At 37.9% G+C, this 20,682-nt stretch overlaps 1 protein-coding gene and 1 non-coding gene across 2 annotated transcripts; both read left to right on the top strand.

Moving 5' to 3' along the window:
* The first annotated feature begins 44 nt into the window (after positions 1–44).
* Positions 45–117, top strand: trnar-acg (transfer RNA arginine (anticodon ACG)). Its single transcript has one exon. It is a non-coding gene; the product is annotated as a tRNA-Arg (tRNA).
* Positions 80–19,368, top strand: LOC111562997 (liver carboxylesterase 1-like). Its single transcript, XM_055009175.1, has 27 exons — positions 80–231; positions 1,408–1,502; positions 9,466–9,658; positions 9,742–9,883; positions 10,224–10,357; positions 10,493–10,646; positions 10,745–10,849; positions 10,954–11,052; positions 11,194–11,337; positions 11,461–11,538; positions 11,626–11,773; positions 11,872–12,021; positions 12,105–12,177; positions 12,258–12,439; positions 14,348–14,356; positions 15,822–16,014; positions 16,100–16,241; positions 16,574–16,707; positions 16,984–17,137; positions 17,237–17,341; positions 17,434–17,532; positions 17,674–17,817; positions 17,944–18,021; positions 18,108–18,255; positions 18,349–18,498; positions 18,583–18,655; positions 18,741–19,368. Exons 2-27 carry the CDS (start codon positions 1,421–1,423, stop codon positions 18,925–18,927), a joined length of 3,300 nt encoding a protein of 1,099 aa, XP_054865150.1. The 5' UTR covers positions 80–231; positions 1,408–1,420; the 3' UTR covers positions 18,928–19,368.
* The last annotated feature ends 1,314 nt before the right edge of the window (positions 19,369–20,682 follow it).

Here is a 20,682-nt window from a genome sequence, read left to right as displayed (position 1 = left end):
CGGTGATGATTTTCTGGCATTTCCGACAGCAGATGGCGATGTGCGGGCCAGTGGCGCAATGGATAACGCGTCTGACTACGGATCAGAAGATTCTAGGTTCGACTCCTGGCTGGCTCGTCTGATTTTCATTTTCTCTTCTTACGTGTTTGGATCAACGAAATCAGCAAAAAAAAAATTGTGAAAAGGAATCAAACTAAATACACAGACACATGAAGGATTCTGTAAAGCGGTGTAAGTATATGGACGTCTCGGAAGACTGTATCTCTGTAAACGTTATATAATGATTGCGCATCGATAAAACATTAACGAATTGAAAGGAAACTTATTTGGTCACTCGCTCAGAGCGCTTGTTAACACTGATGTTGACTAAATGTCGTTTTTAAACCTTAACTGACCATAACCCTCATCTTAAAATCAGTCTAAGCTACGTTATTGCTAAGTAAATATTGAAACTATGTTGGTTTTGCAACACTTACTCAGCCATCATCCAAAGGTAGTATATATTTAAATTATATGTTAAAAAAATCCACAACTTTAACATAATTTGCTTAACATATAATAAAATAAGTTTCCTTTCAAGCAATCCCAGGGTGTTCTTCTGAAATACAGTTATAAATACTGTATGTATAAAGTGTTCCACACACATATTATGCACTAAACAATGTCTTGTTGCATGGATAGATAGATAGATAGATAGATAGATAGATAGATAGATAGATAGATAGATAGATAGATAGATAGATAGATAGATAGATAGATAGATAGATAGATAGATAGATAGATAGATATTAAAGTGATGCTATCAACTTGTTGAAACTTACTTTTGCACATATTTCAATAAAAATAATGCATAAACATGAAGCTATGTCAAAAGAAATTTAAATTACTAAAAACATACATTTAATATTGAGATTAATTTTGAAAAAATGTAGTATAACAGCAAAATTAACTAAATGCTGTGGTATGTTTTTCTAGACCCTTTCCAGTGATAATACAGTTTTTAATTTAACGTGCATATGGTGCTTTTTTATACGCTAGAAGACCCATCATGAGCAAAATGAGCAGTTAATGCCATGGTTGATTGCACGTCCACTCTGAAAGTGCAGATAGCAGTCTCAAAAACAGACTTCCTGGGTTTCATAGGTTTTAAAAAAACTTTGATTATCCTTCTTCTTCTGAAAGATATAAGATCTTGGTGAAAAATGAATGCTAAAGTACCAACTAGTGACGTGTTGTCTGCTTCTGACCTGAAAAGCAGGTGAACCACGTGGTAGTTAGAGGTCAGAATATTTGCTTCTTTTTTCATATCTCGGCTTTAATCGCACCTTACAGCTTTATCTTGGTCAAAGTTACAAGGGGGTGGCTGTATAGAAGGTGACGTTTTCTCCGTCTGCTTCCTCTTTGCAGAATTCACACAAAGATGAACATGAAGCTCCATGCAAAGCACACCGTCTGCTTTCTAATCTCTGTTTTATTTGCGGGTGTTGCTGCAGAGCTGCAGGGTAAGTAAACTGATTTCTTTGTCTGATGACATTGGCGATAACACACACACACACACACACACACACACACACACACACACACACACACACACACACACACACACACACACACACACACATCAGATGTAGATGGGATTTCAGAATTGAAGAACATTTTACATCCCACCCATCAAATTTCAAATAATCCATGTAGAAAATACTAAAACATGCAGTTGTTGTGTAAATATACTTGTCCTGAGACCAAATCTAAAAAAGTTAGGAGAAAAGAATGTTCGAAAATATTTGAATTGAAATTGAATCTCAAATAAAACAGTTAAATTGAAATTTAAATCTCCTTTTTTTGGTATTACTTTTTTCACTGATGTCTCGTAATTGTGGGAGCATTTTTTTAATCAGCATAATATTTGAAATGACAATTATTATGCATGGAATGCGTGTCCCACAACATGCACGAAACCCTTTTACTATAAACTTTATAGCTTGTAGAAGGAGAAAAAGAAAACAGTGAATCACATTTAACACCTGAATTGACATCATCGAACAGTTTTCCAAAAGAATGGGGAGGCCAAAGGTATGTCCTCTCTTCTAGTTTTCATATTTTCATAACATTGTCAGCCTTGAAAAATTGTAGCAAAAATTTTACCATTGATGTGTAAGCTGAGCCAATCAAGCCTTTGACAGTCTATCAGCTATTTTTAATGAATATGTAGCAGAAAATTGTAGAAGAGAAGGTGTATTTTTCAAAGATTTTGAAACCCAAATGTCCTCCAGCTCTGGAATGACCCAGATATGACTGCATAGTAAAGAACAAAAGCTACATCTTCTTAAAATGTAGGACTGGATGCATTGTTGACCTCCTGTCCTACCATAACTGTTATCAGGTTTTGGCTTGAATCAAAGTTACCTCTTACCTACATGCACACAGTGTCCACAGGTGAAAGATAAAGATTCAAGTACAGTATAATTTTTAATTGAAGCTGGTACAAAACAGCAAGAAATCTGGACCAGAGCCACTGAAGTAAAAAAAGAAGAAGAGAGAAATAAAATAAATAAATACACACGAAAGGTTTTAAACAGCAGCAAATTACTATAAAAGAATAATTTAAAAAAGCTTTGTAATGCACATGCCAATAGCAGGTTATTCTGAGTTACTCATCTCACAAATGAATAACAGCATTTTGGCACAGCCTCAACCTCAACTTCAACCTACCCTACAGGGGAAGTTGGCCATCTGCATTTAATGTCTAAAATGGATTTGGGAAGGTTAGTAATAGTTGTGGTAAGAAGCCAAGGGGTGTCAGATGGGAATCCATTGCAGCGGCAGGACCATCAGAAGCAGCGGAAGATGTTGCAGATGGAATTGGTGGATAGTCTGAACCAGGTTACTCATCGGTGGAGGACTGTGAGCGGTCCTCCATTCATTTGTGATTCTGATGGAGATCTAATATCCTGACAGCACCTGAAGAAAGCTCGGGAGCCTGAGAGGTGAGTATGTGAGTGTAAAGGGCAAAGAGACCGGAGTCCATGCCTACCTGGGTGTCCCATTTGCCAAGCCACCCATAGGTCCTTCCCTGAGACTGGCTCCACCTCAGCCTGTAGAGGGATGGAAAGGAGTGAGAGACGCCACCAAGCAGCCACCCATGTAAGACACATGTGCTGCAGTGTTTGAATGCCACACTTGGAGGAATTATGCACAATATTTATTGATGAAAATGTCTCTTTTTTACAGGTGCATTCAATCTAAGATTATTGTGGGTATGCTTGATGCCCTTGGTATGGAACTTCCATATATCCCAGACATTTCAGAAGACTGTCTTTACCTCAACATTTACACTCCTGCAAACAGAGCTAAAGATGCCAAGCTTCCAGTAAGAACTCTTTGCTGCAGATTTTAAGAGATGAAGTTACTGAGATTCAGCTTTGGGCAAGTTTTGATAGTGTTTCTGGAGCAGTTGGTTTTAATGCTTTTGAAGAATTCACAATGACAATAGGGACAGTGAATAGTTATTTGCAACCAGATTGTAATGGGCTAACCTCTAAACTCAAACCGATGTTCAGTTTTTGCCACCAACAGTTTTATAATTCTGGTCTTTGTTTAGTTTAAACTCACTTGATTGAAACTCTTTCGTGGTGAGATCAGTAGGAATAAAGTAAACATGTCCTTTTTGCTTTGAAGGAAAGATGAAACCTTTTCATTTCTTTGCCAGGTCATGGTCTGGATCCATGGTGGAGGCCTCAATACAGGGTCAGCGTCAATGTATGGTGGATCTGGTCTGGCTGCTTACCAGGATGTGGTTGTGGTTCTGATCCAGTATCGTCTGGGACTTCTGGGCTTTCTCAGGTAACTAAGAACAGTTAGTACATACGATGTGGTGATGTTCTGTTACTTTGAATGTGATTTGTGCCACATGGGGACACACCTCAAAGCTGACTTTAAGCAGCTGGTGTAAATATGATCTGTGAGACTCTAACTGTATATTCTAATCAGCACTGGAGATGAGCATGTATCAGGGAACTTTGGGCTGCTGGATCAGATAGAAGCTCTGAGGTGGGTCCAGCAGCACATTCACAACTTTGGAGGAGACCCAGATTTAGTTACAATATTTGGGGAATCTGCTGGTGGAGTGAGTGTATCTCTCCTGGTAAGAATCAATTTGCAGATAAAGTATTTTAAATGTACACCATTTTTTGCAAATTGTGCAGTTATGTCCTTGCAAAGTTAATTCTATCTGTTCCAACAGCTCCTCTCACCATTGTCTGATGGCCTGTTCCACCGTGCCATTGCTGAGAGTGGTACAGCTGCAATGGATTCACTTGTGTCAAATAGTCCTCTGTCAGCGACGCAGGTTAATAAGAAATTTATTATTTTTTATCGGTACAAAATCAAGAAATTCACAACATATTTGTTTTCCTGAATTCTTGACATTGATCCCTCACATCTGTCTTCAGATGGCTGCAAATGCATCTGGCTGTAGCATTGAAAGCACAGAGAAGTTTGCGGATTGCATGAGAAACCTTGATACCGAGAATATTCTTGATACTATTGATGCAATTGGGGAGGTGAGATACTGATACTGTGTGCTACACTGATATAGACTGCTGAAAAGAAATTAGCTGAATATGAGCCCAACGTCTTTTACAATAATGCTTCCTTTTTAATGTAACTATTTTTACTCTCTCATCTTTTGCACATCTTATTCTCTCAAGAATCAATTATTTACGTTTCATGCAAATATTGATGGACACTTCCTGACGAAACCTGTGGATGAGCTGCTCCGTAAACATGAACTCCTCACTGTGCCATTCATGACTGGTGTTAATACTGATGAAGGGGGATGGCTGCTTACTAATGTAAGTGTTACATCTTTACAGAAATTTATATGAACCAAGAGCTCAGTGATTTTCAGATGTTAACATTTAGCATCATTTTGCTTGTGTGTATATGTTAAATCTTTATTGCTGTCTTCCTTTAGTTCTTTTCTCCGCCAGGCTGGACAGAAGGAATAGATCGGGAGCAGGTTTTGAACGTGATGTCCATCTTCTGTCCTGATGTAAGACAGACAGCCTGATGTTATAATATGATTGTTCCTTAACATGCCTCAAGCTTCTTTGACAGATGTGTCACTCTTTTTTTCAAGCCCAAAGATGCAATCAAGAGAGAGCTGATAATAGATGAATACATGGGAACTGGTGAGGACCGTGTCAAAAACAAGGAGAGGTTGACTGAGATGATTGGAGATGTTACATGCAACGTTCCAGCCATTAAACTTGCAAATGCACACAGAGGTAATTCTTTTGCAACATTACGAAAACCTGTCTTGGAAGCAGTATTTAACATTACCTGTCACACATAATAACTTTCACATCTGTTTGTCTACTAATAGATGCAGGTGCCGCTGTATACCTGTATGAATACCAGCACATTCCCTCATTCCTGCAGAAGAAAAGGCCTAGCTTTGTTGGAAGTGACCATGGAGATGAATTGTTTATCGTGTTAGGATTCTGCTTCACAACTGCCCATTTGAAATTAATTGGTAAGTGCAACAGACCACCAGACACCTCGGCTGTCTTTGGATTTTCTGGAGTGCAAAATGTTTTACCAGATTATCATCACTTTAGAATCGTGCACTAAAGAGGAGGAACAGTTGAGTAGAACCATGATGAGCTACTGGAGCAACTTTGCTCGCACAGGGTAGGAATTAGTTCCCATTATAAGTTATAGTATACATGGAGATACACAAACTTGTTTCTAACTTTTACTGTTTGTATGTGTGCAGGTCTCCTAATGGGGATGGTCTTGTCCATTGGCCAAAGTATGGAGCAGAAGAGGAGTATCTGGCAATTGGTTTGAAGGAGCAGGTAGTTGGTCAAGGCCTGAAGAAGGATCGGTTTGTTTTTATGACTCAGACCCTCCCAGAGAAGATCCAACAACATACTGAGAATACAGAGCACAGTGAGCTATAAAGCAGTCACGTAATTTTTCTCTATACTAAGGTTTTTTTTCAATCAGTAATTTTAATTGACCACAGTTGAGTCGGCTAAAATTGCCTTAAACATACTGTGTTAAACCTGTCATTTTAACAAATTGAAGCATGAAAATTTGCAACTTTTGTAGCTATACTATGCTATACATTATATAAAATTCAGAAAAAATCTAAATTTCACAATGAAATAAAAAGGTGTATGGTGGTAGTCATGGGGAATTAAAACTCCCTATGACCGCTACCACTGAAAGGGGTGAATACATTTTCCAGGAACATCATTTTGAATACAGATAGCTTCAGAGAAAATGTACCTGCCTGTTGTTTTGTTTGTCAGTATATTTAGTATATGCTGAATGATCTGGATTCCAATATTACAGTTTTTCTCCGTCGCTTTGGTACATTTCTCAGATCAGAATTGAAATTCTCAAACCTACTTGTTCATTTACTGTTTTGCAAATGCTGAGGACGATTCGAGAAATGTACCAAAGCGACTGAGAAAAACTAATAATAATCATAATAATATTTATTATTATTATTATTATTATTATTATTATTATTATTATTATTATTATTATTATTATTATTATTGTTATTATTATTATTATTATTATTATTATTATTATTATTATTATTATTATTATTATTATATGGATAAGAATTTAAATGTGTGTTTTGTTTTGCTTTTTAGTACCAACAGGTTCTGATGCAAACAAATTTGCATTTAAAGAGTTCAAATCCGAAAAATAAATGAAAATTTGGTAGTTATGATCAGGACTGACACTGGCTAGAAAATTGTATTATTAAAAACTGAAAATATTAATAGTATATGTAATTTTCTTTGGACAAATATGTTTTTGTCTTTGAGGTCCCAAGTGTGTGTTTTTATTAAAAATCTGACACTGCATAAAAACATTAAACAACCGGAATTAATGCTGGTGTCAATCATTGACATTTCCTAAATTATGAACATCAGAAAAATTATTTTCCAAGTAGCACTTATTATATGGAAAATGCTTGAATTGCTGCACCTGTTAAACCACTGAATTTATGCAGAATCCAGTTACAGGTAGTTGTAATGTTGGCTCATCAGTTTCTGCCCTCATCTCTCTGCTTGGCTGGTGATCAGCGCAGAGTGAGAGCAGCTGTGGCTGATCATCATCATTACCAGGGCTTTAAGAGTGAGTCCCACACTGCACTGTGTACATTGTTTGTTCAGTGGGAGAACTGTTGGCACCATGAGTGACTTTGTGCCTTTGCTGGACTGTTTAACAGAGCTGTCTGCCTGCAACGGTGTGACCTCCAGATAGAGGTCCTGGCTCAGCGCTGGCCTCCCGATAGAGGACGTGCATCCCTGGACTGCCCCGACCAGCTCTGTCCCTAACTGCCAAGCCACCGGAGCCTGCCTTCCTTCCAACCTTCCCAATGCTTGTGAGTTCCTGGCCATAGTGGCAAACTATTGATTATTTGTTGAGTCTTAGAATAAAAGAGCTCTGATTACACCCACCTGTGTACCTCCCTGTGTATTCTCACTTGGGTTCACAAAAATTCTCACTAAACCGTAACAAATACACTATCCTTTATTCATCCAGTAGTTTATTCAAATACTGTACAGTTTCAGGGTGGGGTCTCAGACATCTTCTAGTATCCAGTGGTTTTATTGTACTCTTATGGTTTGACTTTGTAGCAAAAAATAATTTGTAGCCATAAAACATGGTTCTTACACTTAAGATCAAAGAAAGGGGGAATAAACATAAAACTTTAAAAGAAACACAGACTTTTTATTTGAAGTTCTCTCTTTTTGGTAAATAACAGTGGGGAGGAAAGAACTTCCTGTTAGCAGTGAGGAAGGAAAAACCTCCGGCAGAACCAGGCTCAGGGAGGGCAGCTATCTGTCTGGACCAGTTGGGGTGAAGGAAGCTACAGAGACCCTGCAGCTGCTTGTACTGAGCTGAAACACAAAAACATTACAAAGGTTAACAAATAGACACAGAAGTGGTGCAGCAGAGAGTTTAAATTCATCTTTTCATTTGGAGTAATAACTCGAGATATCAGGATGTCACTGAGTGCCTGAACAAATTTTTTTTTTTTTTTTTTTTTTTTTTTAAAAGTCCTATAAAATTAAATGTACTTTGCCTTAATTTTAAGAGGCCTACATTTTTCTGGGTAATTTCCTCAAGTATTGTTTTACAGTTTAATATCTTTCTCTTTGCTTCTGCCTTTTATTTATTATTGAATTCATGACCCAAAAAGATTTTGGTCTGTCAGCTGTCGTTTTATTGAAAGGACAGAATTTGTCAAAAAAAATATTTATCACATAACTGAGCCAGAAACATTTCTCTAAACATTTCTCTAAACAGACAGTTTTTTCATGTTAGCTGGAACTTCAGGGAAAATTCCAGCTAATAAACAAATGTTTTTCTATATTGTCATGTACTACAATAGCAGATGAAAAGGATACTAATAATTATTTATATCTGTCATCAATTATGTGATACAACCTATTGTAAAAATAAACTGAGAAGAGCACAACACTGAAATTGACTGTTGATCAATAATCATAAGGTAGATAAATAGATGATGAATTTTTGAAAAGGAAATCATGAAGAAAATATAAATACAGTTACAGGTCTCTCTCAAACCTATCAGACACAGAGGTGTTGTCACATGATTTTAAGAGTTGACCAATGACATACTGTTTGCTCCTGATCTGAGAAACAAGTGAACAATATGGTAGATAGGGGGCAGGAAATTGCCTTTTTTTGCTCAGCTGTTGCTGTGGAGTAAAAGCTGCACAGTCACCTCTGTATGTTTCACCTCTTACCTGCAGCTCTATCTCGGTCAAAGTGTAAAGAGTGGAAGGCTTTCAAAGAGATACTGTTTTTACTCTGTGCACTTCATCTGTGAAGTCCACAACTCGACATCCATAATGCTGTGTGCAAAGCAAACTTTCTGCTTTCTGATCCTCGTTTTATTTTCCTGTGTTGCTGCAGAGCTGCAGGGTAAGTAATGATCTACTTGTTTCTTTACATACTGACACCAGAGACGACACTCACATTCAACACTAGATGTAGATGTCACTGCCCTGGTAATGAATCCTGGGTTGGAAATAGTAAAGTTTCTGTTCAACTTTCGACACATACTGAGCCTTCACATTGGCAGACGCACACAAACAGCAGTACTTTGAGTTGTGTGAAGATTTTTTTCCACATTTCAGCATCAATATTCGTGTATTGGATATCGCAGCTGTGAACATTTTAAGAAATCAAAAATAAACTGGGCTGTTAGTAACTTGAGCATTTCAATCAGCTGCTATTATTTTAGCTTTAGTCTGTTATTGCATTACTAAGCTTCATGGTACGTGTCCACAGGATCTGTCAGGATATTACAACTCGGTCAGAATCACAAATCACGACAACATTAAAGTACTGAATTGTGATGTGTTCACTTGTGATTCTGACTGAGTTGTAATATCCTGACAGCACCTGAAGTCCACACAAAGCTCGGGAGCCTGAGAGGTGAGTATGTGAGTGTAAAGGGCAAAGAGACCGGAGTCCATGCCTACCTGGGTGTCCCATTTGCCAAGCCACCCATAGGTCCTTCCCTGAGACTGGCTCCACCTCAGCCTGTAGAGGGATGGAAAGGAGTGAGAGACGCCACCAAGCAGCCACCCATGTAAGACACATGTGCTGCAGTGTTTGAATGCCACACTTGGAGGAATTATGCACAATATTTATTGATGAAAATGTCTTTTTCAGGTGTATTCAATCTAATCAGATTACTGTGGATATGCTTGAGGTCTTCGGTGTGGCACTTCCATATATCCCAGACATTTCAGAAGACTGTCTTTACCTCAACATTTACACTCCTGCAAACAGAGCTAAAGATGCCAAACTTCCAGTAAGAACTCTTTGCTGCAGATTTTAAGTGATGCTGTTCAGTGACTGAGATTCAGCTTTGGGAAATTTTGATAGTATTTCTGGAGCAGTTGGTTTTAATGCTTTTAAAGAATTCACAATGGCAATAGGAATAATGATGCTTTTATTTTTAAGCATATTGCCATGGACTAACCTCTAAACTCAAACTGATACTCTGTTTATGTCACCAACAGTTTTAGAATTCAGGTCTTTGTTTAAACTCACTTGATTGAAACTCTTTTGTTTATGAGATCAGTGGGAATAAAGTAAACATGTCCCTTTTGCTTTAAAGAAAAGATGAACCTCTTTCATTACATTGGCAGGTCATGGTCTGGATCCATGGTGGGGGCCTCAGTACGGGGTCAGCATCAATGTATGATGGATCTGCTCTGGCTGCTTACCAGGATGTGGTTGTGGTTCTGATCCAGTATCGTTTGGGACTTCTGGGCTTTCTCAGGTAAACAGTGTCAGGTAACTAAGAACATACATGAATGTGATTTGTGCCACATGGGAACACAAATTCAAAGCTGACTTATTTCAACCAGCTGGTGTAAACATGATCTGGTAGACTTTAACTGTATATTCTAATCAGCACTGGAGATGAACATATATCAGGGAACTTTGGGATGCTGGATCAGGTAGAAGCTCTGAGGTGGGTCCAGCAGCACATTCACAACTTTGGAGGAGACCCAGATTCAGTTACAATATTTGGGGAATCTGCTGGTGGAATGAGTGTATCTCTCCTGGTAAGAATCAATTTCAAGTTGAAGTATTTTAAATACACACCTTTTCTTCTTGGCAGATTGTGCAGTTATGTCATTGCAAACTTAATTCTATCTAACAGCTCCTCTCACCATTGTCTGATGACCTGTTCCACCGTGCCATTGCTGAGAGTGGTACAGCTGCAATGGACTTTCTTGTGTCAAGTAATCCTCTGGCAGCGATGCAGGTTAATAAGAAATTAGACTATTTTTTATTTGTACAGTATTAAGAATTTCACAACATATTTGTTTTCCTGAATTGTGGACATTAATCCCTCACATCTTTCCTCAGATGGCTGCAAACGCATCTGGCTGTAGCATCGAAAGTACAGAGAAGTTTGCAGATTGCATGAGAAACCTTGATATTAATGCTATAGTGGCTATTGGGGAGGTGAGACACTGTGTGCAGAACTGATATAGACTCATGAGAACAGATTAATTGGATGTGAGCCTGAAGTCTTCTGCAATAATGCTTCTTGTTTTATGTAACTGTCTTTACCGTCTCACCTTATACACATTTTATTCTCTCAAGAATAAAATATTTACGTTTCATGCGAATGTTGACGGACACTTCCTGACGAAACCTGTGGATGAGCTGCTCCGTAAACATGAACTCCTCACTGTACCATTCATTACTGGTGTTAATGATGATGAAGGAGGATTTATTCTTGCTAATGTAAGTGTTATATCTTTACAGAAATTTGTATAAATCAAGGACTCGGTGATTTTCAGATGTTTAAAATTTAGCATCATTTTGCTTGTGTGTATACGTTAAATCTTTATTGCTGTCTTCCTTTAGTTCTTTGCTCCACCAAACTGGACAGAAGGAATAGATCGGGAGCAGGTTTTGAATGTGATGTCCATCTTCTGTCCTGATGTAAGACAGACAGCCTGATGTTATAATATGATTGTTCCTTAACATGCCTCAAGCTTCTTTGACAGATGTGTCACTCTTTTTTTCAAGCCCAGAGATGCAATCAAGAGAGATCTGATGGTAGATGAATACATTGGAACTGGTGAAGACCGTGTGAAAAACAGAGACGGATTGACTGAGTTGATTGGAGACATTTTGTTCAACATTCCAGTCATTAAAGTTGCTAATGGTCACAGAGGTAATTTTTATGCAAAGTGATGCAAATCTGTTTTGGAAACAGTATTTAACATTAACTGCCACACATAATAAATATTACACCTATTTTTCTACTAATAGATGCAGGTGCTGCTGTATACCTGTATGAGTACCAGCATCCTCCCTTATTCCTGCAGAAGAAAAGGCCTAGCTTTGTTGGAAGTGACCATGCAGATGAAATGTTTATAGTGTTAGGGTTCTGCTTCACAACTACCCACGTCAAATTAATTGGTAAGTGCAACAGACCACCAGATACCTCGGCTGTCTGTGTTTTCTGGAGTGCAAAATGTTTTACCAGATTGTCATCACTTTAGAATCATGCACTGAAGAGGAGGAAGAGTTGAGCAGAACCATGATGAGCTACTGGGGCAACTTCGCTCGCACAGGGTAGGAATTAGTGCTGATTATAAGTTGTAGTATACATGGAGATAATGCAAAGTTGTTTTAAACTGTGTGTATGTGTGCAGGTCTCCTAATGGGGATGGTCTTGTCCACTGGCCAAAGTATGGAGCAGAAGAGGAGTATCTGGCAATTGGTTTGAAGGAGCAGGTAGTTGGTCGAGCTCTGAAGAAGGATCGGTTTGTTTTTATGACTCAGACCCTCCCAGAGAAGATCCAACAACATACTGAGAATACAGAGCACAGCGAGCTTTAAAGCAGTCACATCACTTTTCTCTATCCCAAGGTTTTTTTTCAATTATTTATTATTTTTGACCATTGTTGAGTCAGCTAAAATTGCCTTAAACATACCATGTTAAACCTGTGATTTTAACAAATTGAAGCACTGAATTTTTAAAAACTTTTTGTAGCGAATGCAAACTACTATGCATCGTATAAAATTCATTAAAAAAAATAAAAAATCACAATGAAATAAAAAGGTGTGTGGTGGTAGTCATGGAGAATTAAAACATGGAAGGGGTGAATACATTTTCCAGGAAAATCATTTTGAATGCAGATAGTTTTAGAGAAAATGTACCAGCCTGTTGTTTTGTTTGTATGTTTAGTATCTGCTGAATGAGCTGGATTCCAATTTTAAATGAAAAATTCAGACTGAAGAAGTAAATTTGTTTTTCTATATTGTGTACTACAATAGCAGAGAAAAAGATAATTATAAACATCTGTCATGAATTACAGATTTGACAAACAGGTTCTTTACAGTTTTAAAAAAAGTTATTGAGAAGAGCACTTAAGCTGAAAATAGTCTGATCAATGACCATTGGTCAATGATCATAAGGTAGACCAAAAGATGATGATTTTTTTTCTTTTAAAAAAGGAAATCATAAAGAAAGTATAAATACAGTTACAGGTCCAAGTAAAGTAGACTGACAGTACTTGTAGTTACTTCACTGGCGATTTTGTAACACTGTATCTATATGGAAAATGATTCCACTTGCTGCGGTTTTCATGAAATTCATTGTTGTTGGCTCAATAGCACCCTGTCTGGAGCTACAGTGTGTAACTGACATTGGTGTCACACTGTCAGTTCTTGAGAGGCGTACACGAGTTGTGGAGCACAGCAGAGGCTCATAAATGGTTACCTTTTTAATATTCCTCTGTTTATTTTATGAGTACAGGTACACTACGATCTACTCGGATGTTCACTGGAGTGTGATGACATATGGTGTTATTTGTTTAAATATGTTTATGGAGAGCTTGAGACAGTCCGTAGGATAGCTGTCTAGCAAGAGTTGGATTAAATGAATGGACTGCTCTTTTTATAGTGTGCTGTGCAGGAGACACCTGAGCCTGCTGACCAGAGTGTTTTTTTTTTAGATTTACCAGATGATACAATAAAAAGAACTGATAAAACATTTCAGACTTTCACTTTCTTAAAAAAAAAAAAATAAATAAATAAATAAACACATTACAGAGTCGAGGGGTTTTGAACCAGCCAGTGACAGTGTGTGACTGAGCATAGTTACACTTCTACTATGTTGGAATTTTCATTTTCTTTGAGGTATTTATCAGGAGTGTAATGTAATACAAATAACAGAATCAAGTTGGAAAGTGCATTCTTTAACTCAGTGGTTCTCTCTTTGTTCCCATTGCAGTGGTTTACAGATAAATGGGCTTTGCAGGACAAAAGGGAGGGATTTATAACCTCCTGGTTGTCCCTCAGAATGACAGACTATGCAGTGTAGAGTTAGGAGTAGTGGTTTCAGGTTTGTTGAGGTGCTTAAACTATTTTAATAGAATCTTTTTCAAGCCTATCAGACACAGAGGTGTTGTCACATGATTTTAAGAGTTGACCAATGACATACTGTTTGCTCCTGATCTGAGAAACAAGTGAACAATATGGTAGATAGGGGGCAGGAAATTGCCTTTTTTGCTCAGCTGTTGCTGTGGAGTAAAAGCTGCACAGTCACCTCTGTATGTTTCACCTCTTACCTGCAGCTTTATCTCGGTCAAAGTTACAAGAAGGCGAGGCTTTATAAGAGGCAATGTTTTTTATACTGTGCACTTCATCTGTGAAGTCCACACCTAGACATCCATAATGCTGTGTGCAAAGCAAACTTTCTGCTTTCTGATCCTCATTTTATTTTCCTGTGTTGCTGCAGAGCTGCAGGGTAAGTAATGATCTACTTGTTTCTTTACACTCTCACATTCAACATTAGATGTAGATATGACTGCACTGTTAATGAATCCTAGGTAGGAAGTAGTAAAGTTTCTGTATAAGTTTCAACACAGCACAAGTGTGAATTGAAGCTTCACATTAACAGATAGACACACACAAACAGCAGTAGAGTTGTGTGAAGAATTTTTCCACATTTCAGCATCAATATTCATCCGAAAACATCAGAGAAACACTTGATACTCAGTTCATGTGCAAAATTACAACACCCTTTTTTACGCACTTTGCTCTACAATTTCAAGTCTATCATGCAATACAATTAAATGTTCAGAATAATAAAATATTACAGCGATGAAAACAGGTTCACAGTTTTAGGTCAAAGTTTGCCCTTCTGGCACAAAATCATGCCATGGTGGTTAAAGAAGCCAGTGAGTGTGACCTTGATCCTGGATTTGGACATGCTGGATTTATTTGGTCGGGGGAACACTGGATCCTCTGCCATTTGATCTCAGGGTCGTACTGGAAGACCCACGTCTCATCTGAAATGATGTCCTGAAACACTGGGTTGCCTTCTAGCAGCTCCAAAACGTCCTGTCACATCTCCACACGGCAAGTCTTTTGGTCTTTGGAGAGCAGTTTGGGCACCAACTTTGCCCAAATCTTCCAAAAATATGGTCCTGACCAACTTCCTATTCAGTCCTGGTTGCTCAGTGTTCATTCAGATCTTCAGTCTGTTCCTGTTGAGTTTTGGTTCATCTTCCACTTCATCCCGTCCTATTCTGAACCTCTTGTACCTCTCATAGACACATGTATAGAAAATTATTAGTCCACGTACAAATCCTTTAGCATGGAAACTGTTTCTTCTAGTGGACTTTTGCGTGAAGCTAGAAATCCACCTGTGAACAGAGAGATAATAGGCCAGTTGAAATGTTGCTTTTCCTCATACAGTGCTGATATTTTGGTGACACTATGATGCACCGTGTGACCTCTGAATCATGTGATCAACAACCACAACAATTTACTAATGTACAGTATGTAATCAAAAAAGCACTTTGAGTATTTCTGTTTTATTCTGCTTTTATACTTTTACTGCATTACATTTTTAGAGGGATGTTTTGTACTTTCTATTCCATGACTTTTATTTGAGACATTTAGTTAGCATACTTTTAAGAATAAGATTTCACACAATAGACAGAAGAACTAACATTTTAAAAACTACACATTGTTAAAGGTTAAACCAGTGGGTTCCAACCTTCGTGGGCTTTTGATATCTTTTAAATATCTGCAGTCAATTGTAAACTTTCGCATAAACACACGGTACAAATTTAAACCAAAGACTGGATATTCGAAAGAATTACGTTTGTCACTTAGGAGCTACGTGTATCTTTCACTCCGACATTAAATTACTGAATTGTGATGTGTTCATTTGTGATCCTGACTGAGTTGTAATATCCTGACAGCACCTGAAGTCCACACAAAGCTCGGGAGCCTGAGAGGTGAGTATGTGAGTGTAAAGGGCAAAGAGACCGGAGTCCATGCCTACCTGGGTGTCCCATTTGCCAAGCCACCCATAGGTCCTTCCCTGAGACTGGCTCCACCTCAGCCTGTAGAGGGATGGAAAGGAGTGAGAGACGCCACCAAGCAGCCACCCATGTAAGACACATGTGCTGCAGTGTTTGAATGCCACACTTGGAGGAATTATGCACAGTATTTATTGATGAAAATGTCTGTTTTTCAGGTGTATTCAAAATGCAAAGATGTTTGTGGATATGCTTGAGGTCTTCGGTGTGGCACTTGCAGATATCCCAGACATTTCAGAAGACTGTCTTTACCTCAACATTTACACTCCTGCAAACAGAGCTAAAGATGCCAAACTTCCAGTAAGAACTCTTTGCTGCAGATTTTAAGAGATGCTGTTCAGTTACTAAGATTCAGCTTTGAGAAAGTTTTGATAGTATTTCTGGAGCAGGTGGTTTTAATGCTTTTGAAGAGTTCATAATGGCAATAGGAATATTTATATCCATATTTAGACCCAGAATGCAATGGGCTAACCTCTAAACTCAAACTGATGTTCTGTTTATGTCACCAACAGTTTTATAATTCAGGTCTTTGTTTACACTCACTTGATTGAAACTCTCATGGTGAAATCAGTAAGAACTAATTAAGCAAGTTGCTTTAAAGAAAAGATGAACCTCTTTCATTACTTTACCAGGTCATGGTCTGGATCCATGGTGGGGGTTTCAGTGCGGGTTCAGCTTCAGCAGGTGATGGATCTGCTCTGGCTGCTTACCAGGATGTGGTTGTGGTTCTGATCCAGTATCGTTTGGGACTTCTGGGCTTTCTCAGGTAAACGGACTCAAGTTGGTCAATATACACAGTTGATACAGTCATGAACAAAAGTTTACAAACACGTGTAACAGTTTCCATGATTCCGTCATAGATTAGGAGTTATAGAAGTCATTGGAAACTCAAGACTGCCATCATACATGTGGTCTTTACAAGTATATGTCAACTTTTGTTCACAACTGTCCATTCTGTTGTTATGTTCTGCTACTTTGAATCGGATTTGTGTCACATGATGTAAATATGATATGCGAGACTCTAACTTTATATTCTATCCAGCACTGGAGATGAGCATGTATCAGGGAACTTTGGGATGCTGGATCAGATAGAAGCTCTGAGGTGGGTCCAGCAGCACATTCACAACTTTGGAGGAGACCCAGATTTAGTTACAATATTTGGGGTGTCGGCTGGTGGAGTGAGTGTGTCTCTCCTGGTAAGAATCAATTTGCAGATAAAATATTTTAAATATGTTGCCTTTTTTGCAGATTGTACAGTTATAAAATTGCAAACCCAATTCTATCTGTTCTAACAGCTCCTCTCACCATTGTCTGATGGCCTGTTCCACCGTGCCATTGCTGAGAGTGGTACAGCTGCAATGGATTTACTTGTGTCAAATAATCCTCTGCCAGCGATGCAGGTCAATGAACAGTGTGCTTATTTGAACAATATTGAGAATTTCACAACATTTTTTCTAAATTCTTGACATTAATCCCTCATGTCTGTCCTCAGATGGTTGCAAATGCATCTGGCTGTAGCATCGAAAGCACAGAGAAGATTGCGGATTGTATGAGAAACCTTGATATTGATACTATTGTTGCTGCTGGGGAGGTGAGATACTGTGTGGAAAACTAATATAGACTGATGAGAACAGATTTGCTGAATATGAGCCTGAAGGCTTCTGCAATAATGCTTCCTTTTTAATGTAACTATTTTTACTCTCTCACCTTTGACACATCTTTTTCTCTCAAGAATCACATATTTACATTTCATGCAAATATTGATGGACACTTCTTGATGAAACCTGTGGATGAGCTGCTCCGAAAACATGAACTCCTCACTATACCATTCATTACTGGTTTTAATGATGATGAAGGGGGATTTATTCTCACTAATGTAAGTGTTACATTAAAAATTTGTATGAATCAAGGACTCAGTGATTTTCAGATGTTTAGAACTTGGGATCATTTCTGCTTGTGTGTGCATATGTTGAATGTTTAGAGCTGTTCTGTCTTCCTTCAGTTCTTTGCTCCTCCAAACTGGACAGAAGGATTAGATCAGGAGCAGGTGGTGAACGTGATGTCTGGCCTCTACCCTGATGTAAGACAGACAGCCTGATGTTATAATATGACTCTTCCCCAACATGTTCTAGCTTCTTTGACAGATGTGTTGCAATTTTTTTCAAGCCCAAAGATGCAGTCAAGAGAGATCTGATGATGAAGGAGTATTTCGGAACTGGTGAAGACCGTGTGAAAAACAGAGAAGGGTTGACTGAGATGATTGGAGATGTCATATTTAACATTCCAGCCATTAAAGTTGCTAATGCTCACAGAGGTATTTTTATACAAGGTTCTGAAAATCTGTCTGGGAAGCAGTGTTTCACATTAGCTGTCACACATAACATAACATCTATTTGTCTACTAATAGATGCAGGTGCTGCTGTATACCTGTATGAGTTCCAGCATCCTACCTCATTCATGCAGAAACATAGACCTAGCTTTGTTGGAAGTGACCATGGAGATGAAATGTTTATAGTGTTAGGAAACTGCTTCACAACTACTCAAGTCAAATTAACTGGTAAGTGCAACAGACCACCAGATACCTCGGCTGTCTGTGTTTTCTGGAGTGCAAAAATGTTTTACCAGATTGTTATCATTTTAGAACCATGCCCTAAAGAGGAGGAAGAGTTGAGCAGAACCATAATGAGCTTCTGGGGCAACTTTGCTCGGACAGGGTAGGAATTAGTGCTGATTATAAGTTGTAGTATACATGGAGATACACAAACTGGTTTCTAACTTTTACTGTGTATATGTGCGTAGGTCTCCTAATGAGGATGGTCTCACCCATTGGCCAAAGTATGGAACAGAAGAGGAGTATCTGGCAATTGGATTGAAGGAGCAGGTAGTTGGTCAAGGCCTGAAGAAGGATCGGTTTGTTTTTATGACTCAGACCCTCCCAGAGAAGATTCAACAACATACTGAGTATACAGAGCACAGCGAGTTATAAAACAGTCTCATCGTTTCACTCTAGTTCATCAGGTTTTTTTGCTAATTAAAATTAACCACAATTTTGTTAACCAAAAATCCCTTATCCATGCCATGTGAAACATGTAAATTGAAATCCATGACTGAACTTGAAAATGTGTGTGATGACAGTCACAGGGAGGTAAAATTTAAAGAGGGTAAATACATTCTCCAGGAACATCACTTTGAATGCAGATAGCTTCAGACTTGTTTATATAGTTAATATCTGCTAAATGATATGGATTCTAATATTAGATGAACATTACACATTGAAGAGGATCATTTATTTTTTAATGTGGTGTACTACAATAGCAGTCACAAATGAAGTCATCCTTTCAGGTGATAGTAATTGAAAACAGTTGTCATGTATTAAAATGTGATACACACTTAAACTCTTACAACAAATAAAGAGATTTGACAGAGACTCCTTTCAGTTCTTTGTTACTGAACAGAGCACTTAAACTGAAAAGCTCCCAGTAGTCTGACGTGAGCAGGTCGAGAGGTCAAACTTAGGATGTGGCCTTTCAATGTGCACAAAGCAAGGTAGGTCAACCTTTTTTATTTTGTTTTATATAAATAAGCTTAAAAAGCTTAAAAGATTAAGAAACACACGGTGGTTAACATTGTTTAAAAGGGAACCTTGCTGTGGAACAAATGTTACCTTGTTGGGGTTGGGTAGTTTAGACACACTATAGCAATCTCAGCACACCTGTTAATGCTCTGGGTGCATGGGAGGACTGAAGAAGAGTTCACTGTTTTCTTCTGGAAGTTTTCTCCCCTCAAAGTTGTTGCAGCCAATGAGGTATGAAACGTATGCCTGTTTTTACATCGTGCTGTTGTTTTGGTTTATTATGTCAATATATAATTGTGGGACTTTTTGTAACATAGTTGACATTTTTGTTGTTTTCAGGCCTAAAATCCGCATGACCACCTATAACCAAACACCACATGGCATTTTTACAGAAAGATACACTAAATATTATATTTACAGTTGAGTAAAATTGAAATTGAAATTTATTCATAAAGACATTGTAGCAAACCTGTTGACATGCAATAAATCCACACTTGATCACACACTAATTTATATTAAATAACTCAGAAAACCTTGGAGTCTGGCCAGACGTTTCTTCAGGAGGAAATGACATCATGTGGAGCAGGTCATGTGATTTGGAATTAACACACTTCCTTGAGAGGTGTTTTTGTAATGGGTAACTTAGTTGAAAGTGGGTTTTTTTTCAGACACAGATACAATTTGTTATCTTCCATCTAAAATTTGATATATTGCCAAAACAAGAAATATGTGTCATGATTATCTCAACTTAATAAAAAGAACACAATCAAAATTGTTTTTTAAAAAGCTCATTTTATTATTGTTTAGCGAATTAGAAGGTGGTTGTTATTAAATTGCGACGGTTATTTAGCTGACATTTTAGTCATAGCCAGTCAATTTGTATTAATAAATGATTGTTTTCAAAATAAATGATTATGGAATTTGTAAAGACATGATCACAATGAACATAAAAAATATTATTTTTTACTTTTAATAAAAATGCATGCAAGATATATTCCATGGACTTCAAAAGTCCCTCAATTAAATATTTACCAATGCATTTCTTTTAATTGTCATTTTCTGAATTTGTGCTCAGACCCATATTTGTTGATTCAGTTCTCATGGCATTTCACCACTTCGGCATCACGTCGGAAATAAACGTCTGTTAAAATGAACATCTTGTCGTCC

The sequence above is a fragment of the Amphiprion ocellaris genome, chromosome 3 (genome assembly GCF_022539595.1).
Source record: "Amphiprion ocellaris isolate individual 3 ecotype Okinawa chromosome 3, ASM2253959v1, whole genome shotgun sequence".
Lineage (NCBI taxonomy): Eukaryota > Metazoa > Chordata > Actinopteri > Pomacentridae > Amphiprion > Amphiprion ocellaris.
This window is presented reverse-complemented; position numbering and strand designations above follow the sequence as displayed.

Coding starts and splice junctions, on each gene's coding strand:
- LOC111562997 (XM_055009175.1), top strand. CDS start 1,421: ATGAACATGAAGCTCCATGCAAAGCACACCGTCTGCTTTCTAATCTCT. Junction 10,850..10,953: donor ATCCTCTGGCAGCGATGCAG/GTTAATAAGAAA, acceptor ATCTTTCCTCAG/ATGGCTGCAAACGCATCTGG. Junction 16,242..16,573: donor CTAAAGATGCCAAACTTCCA/GTAAGAACTCTT, acceptor TTACTTTACCAG/GTCATGGTCTGGATCCATGG.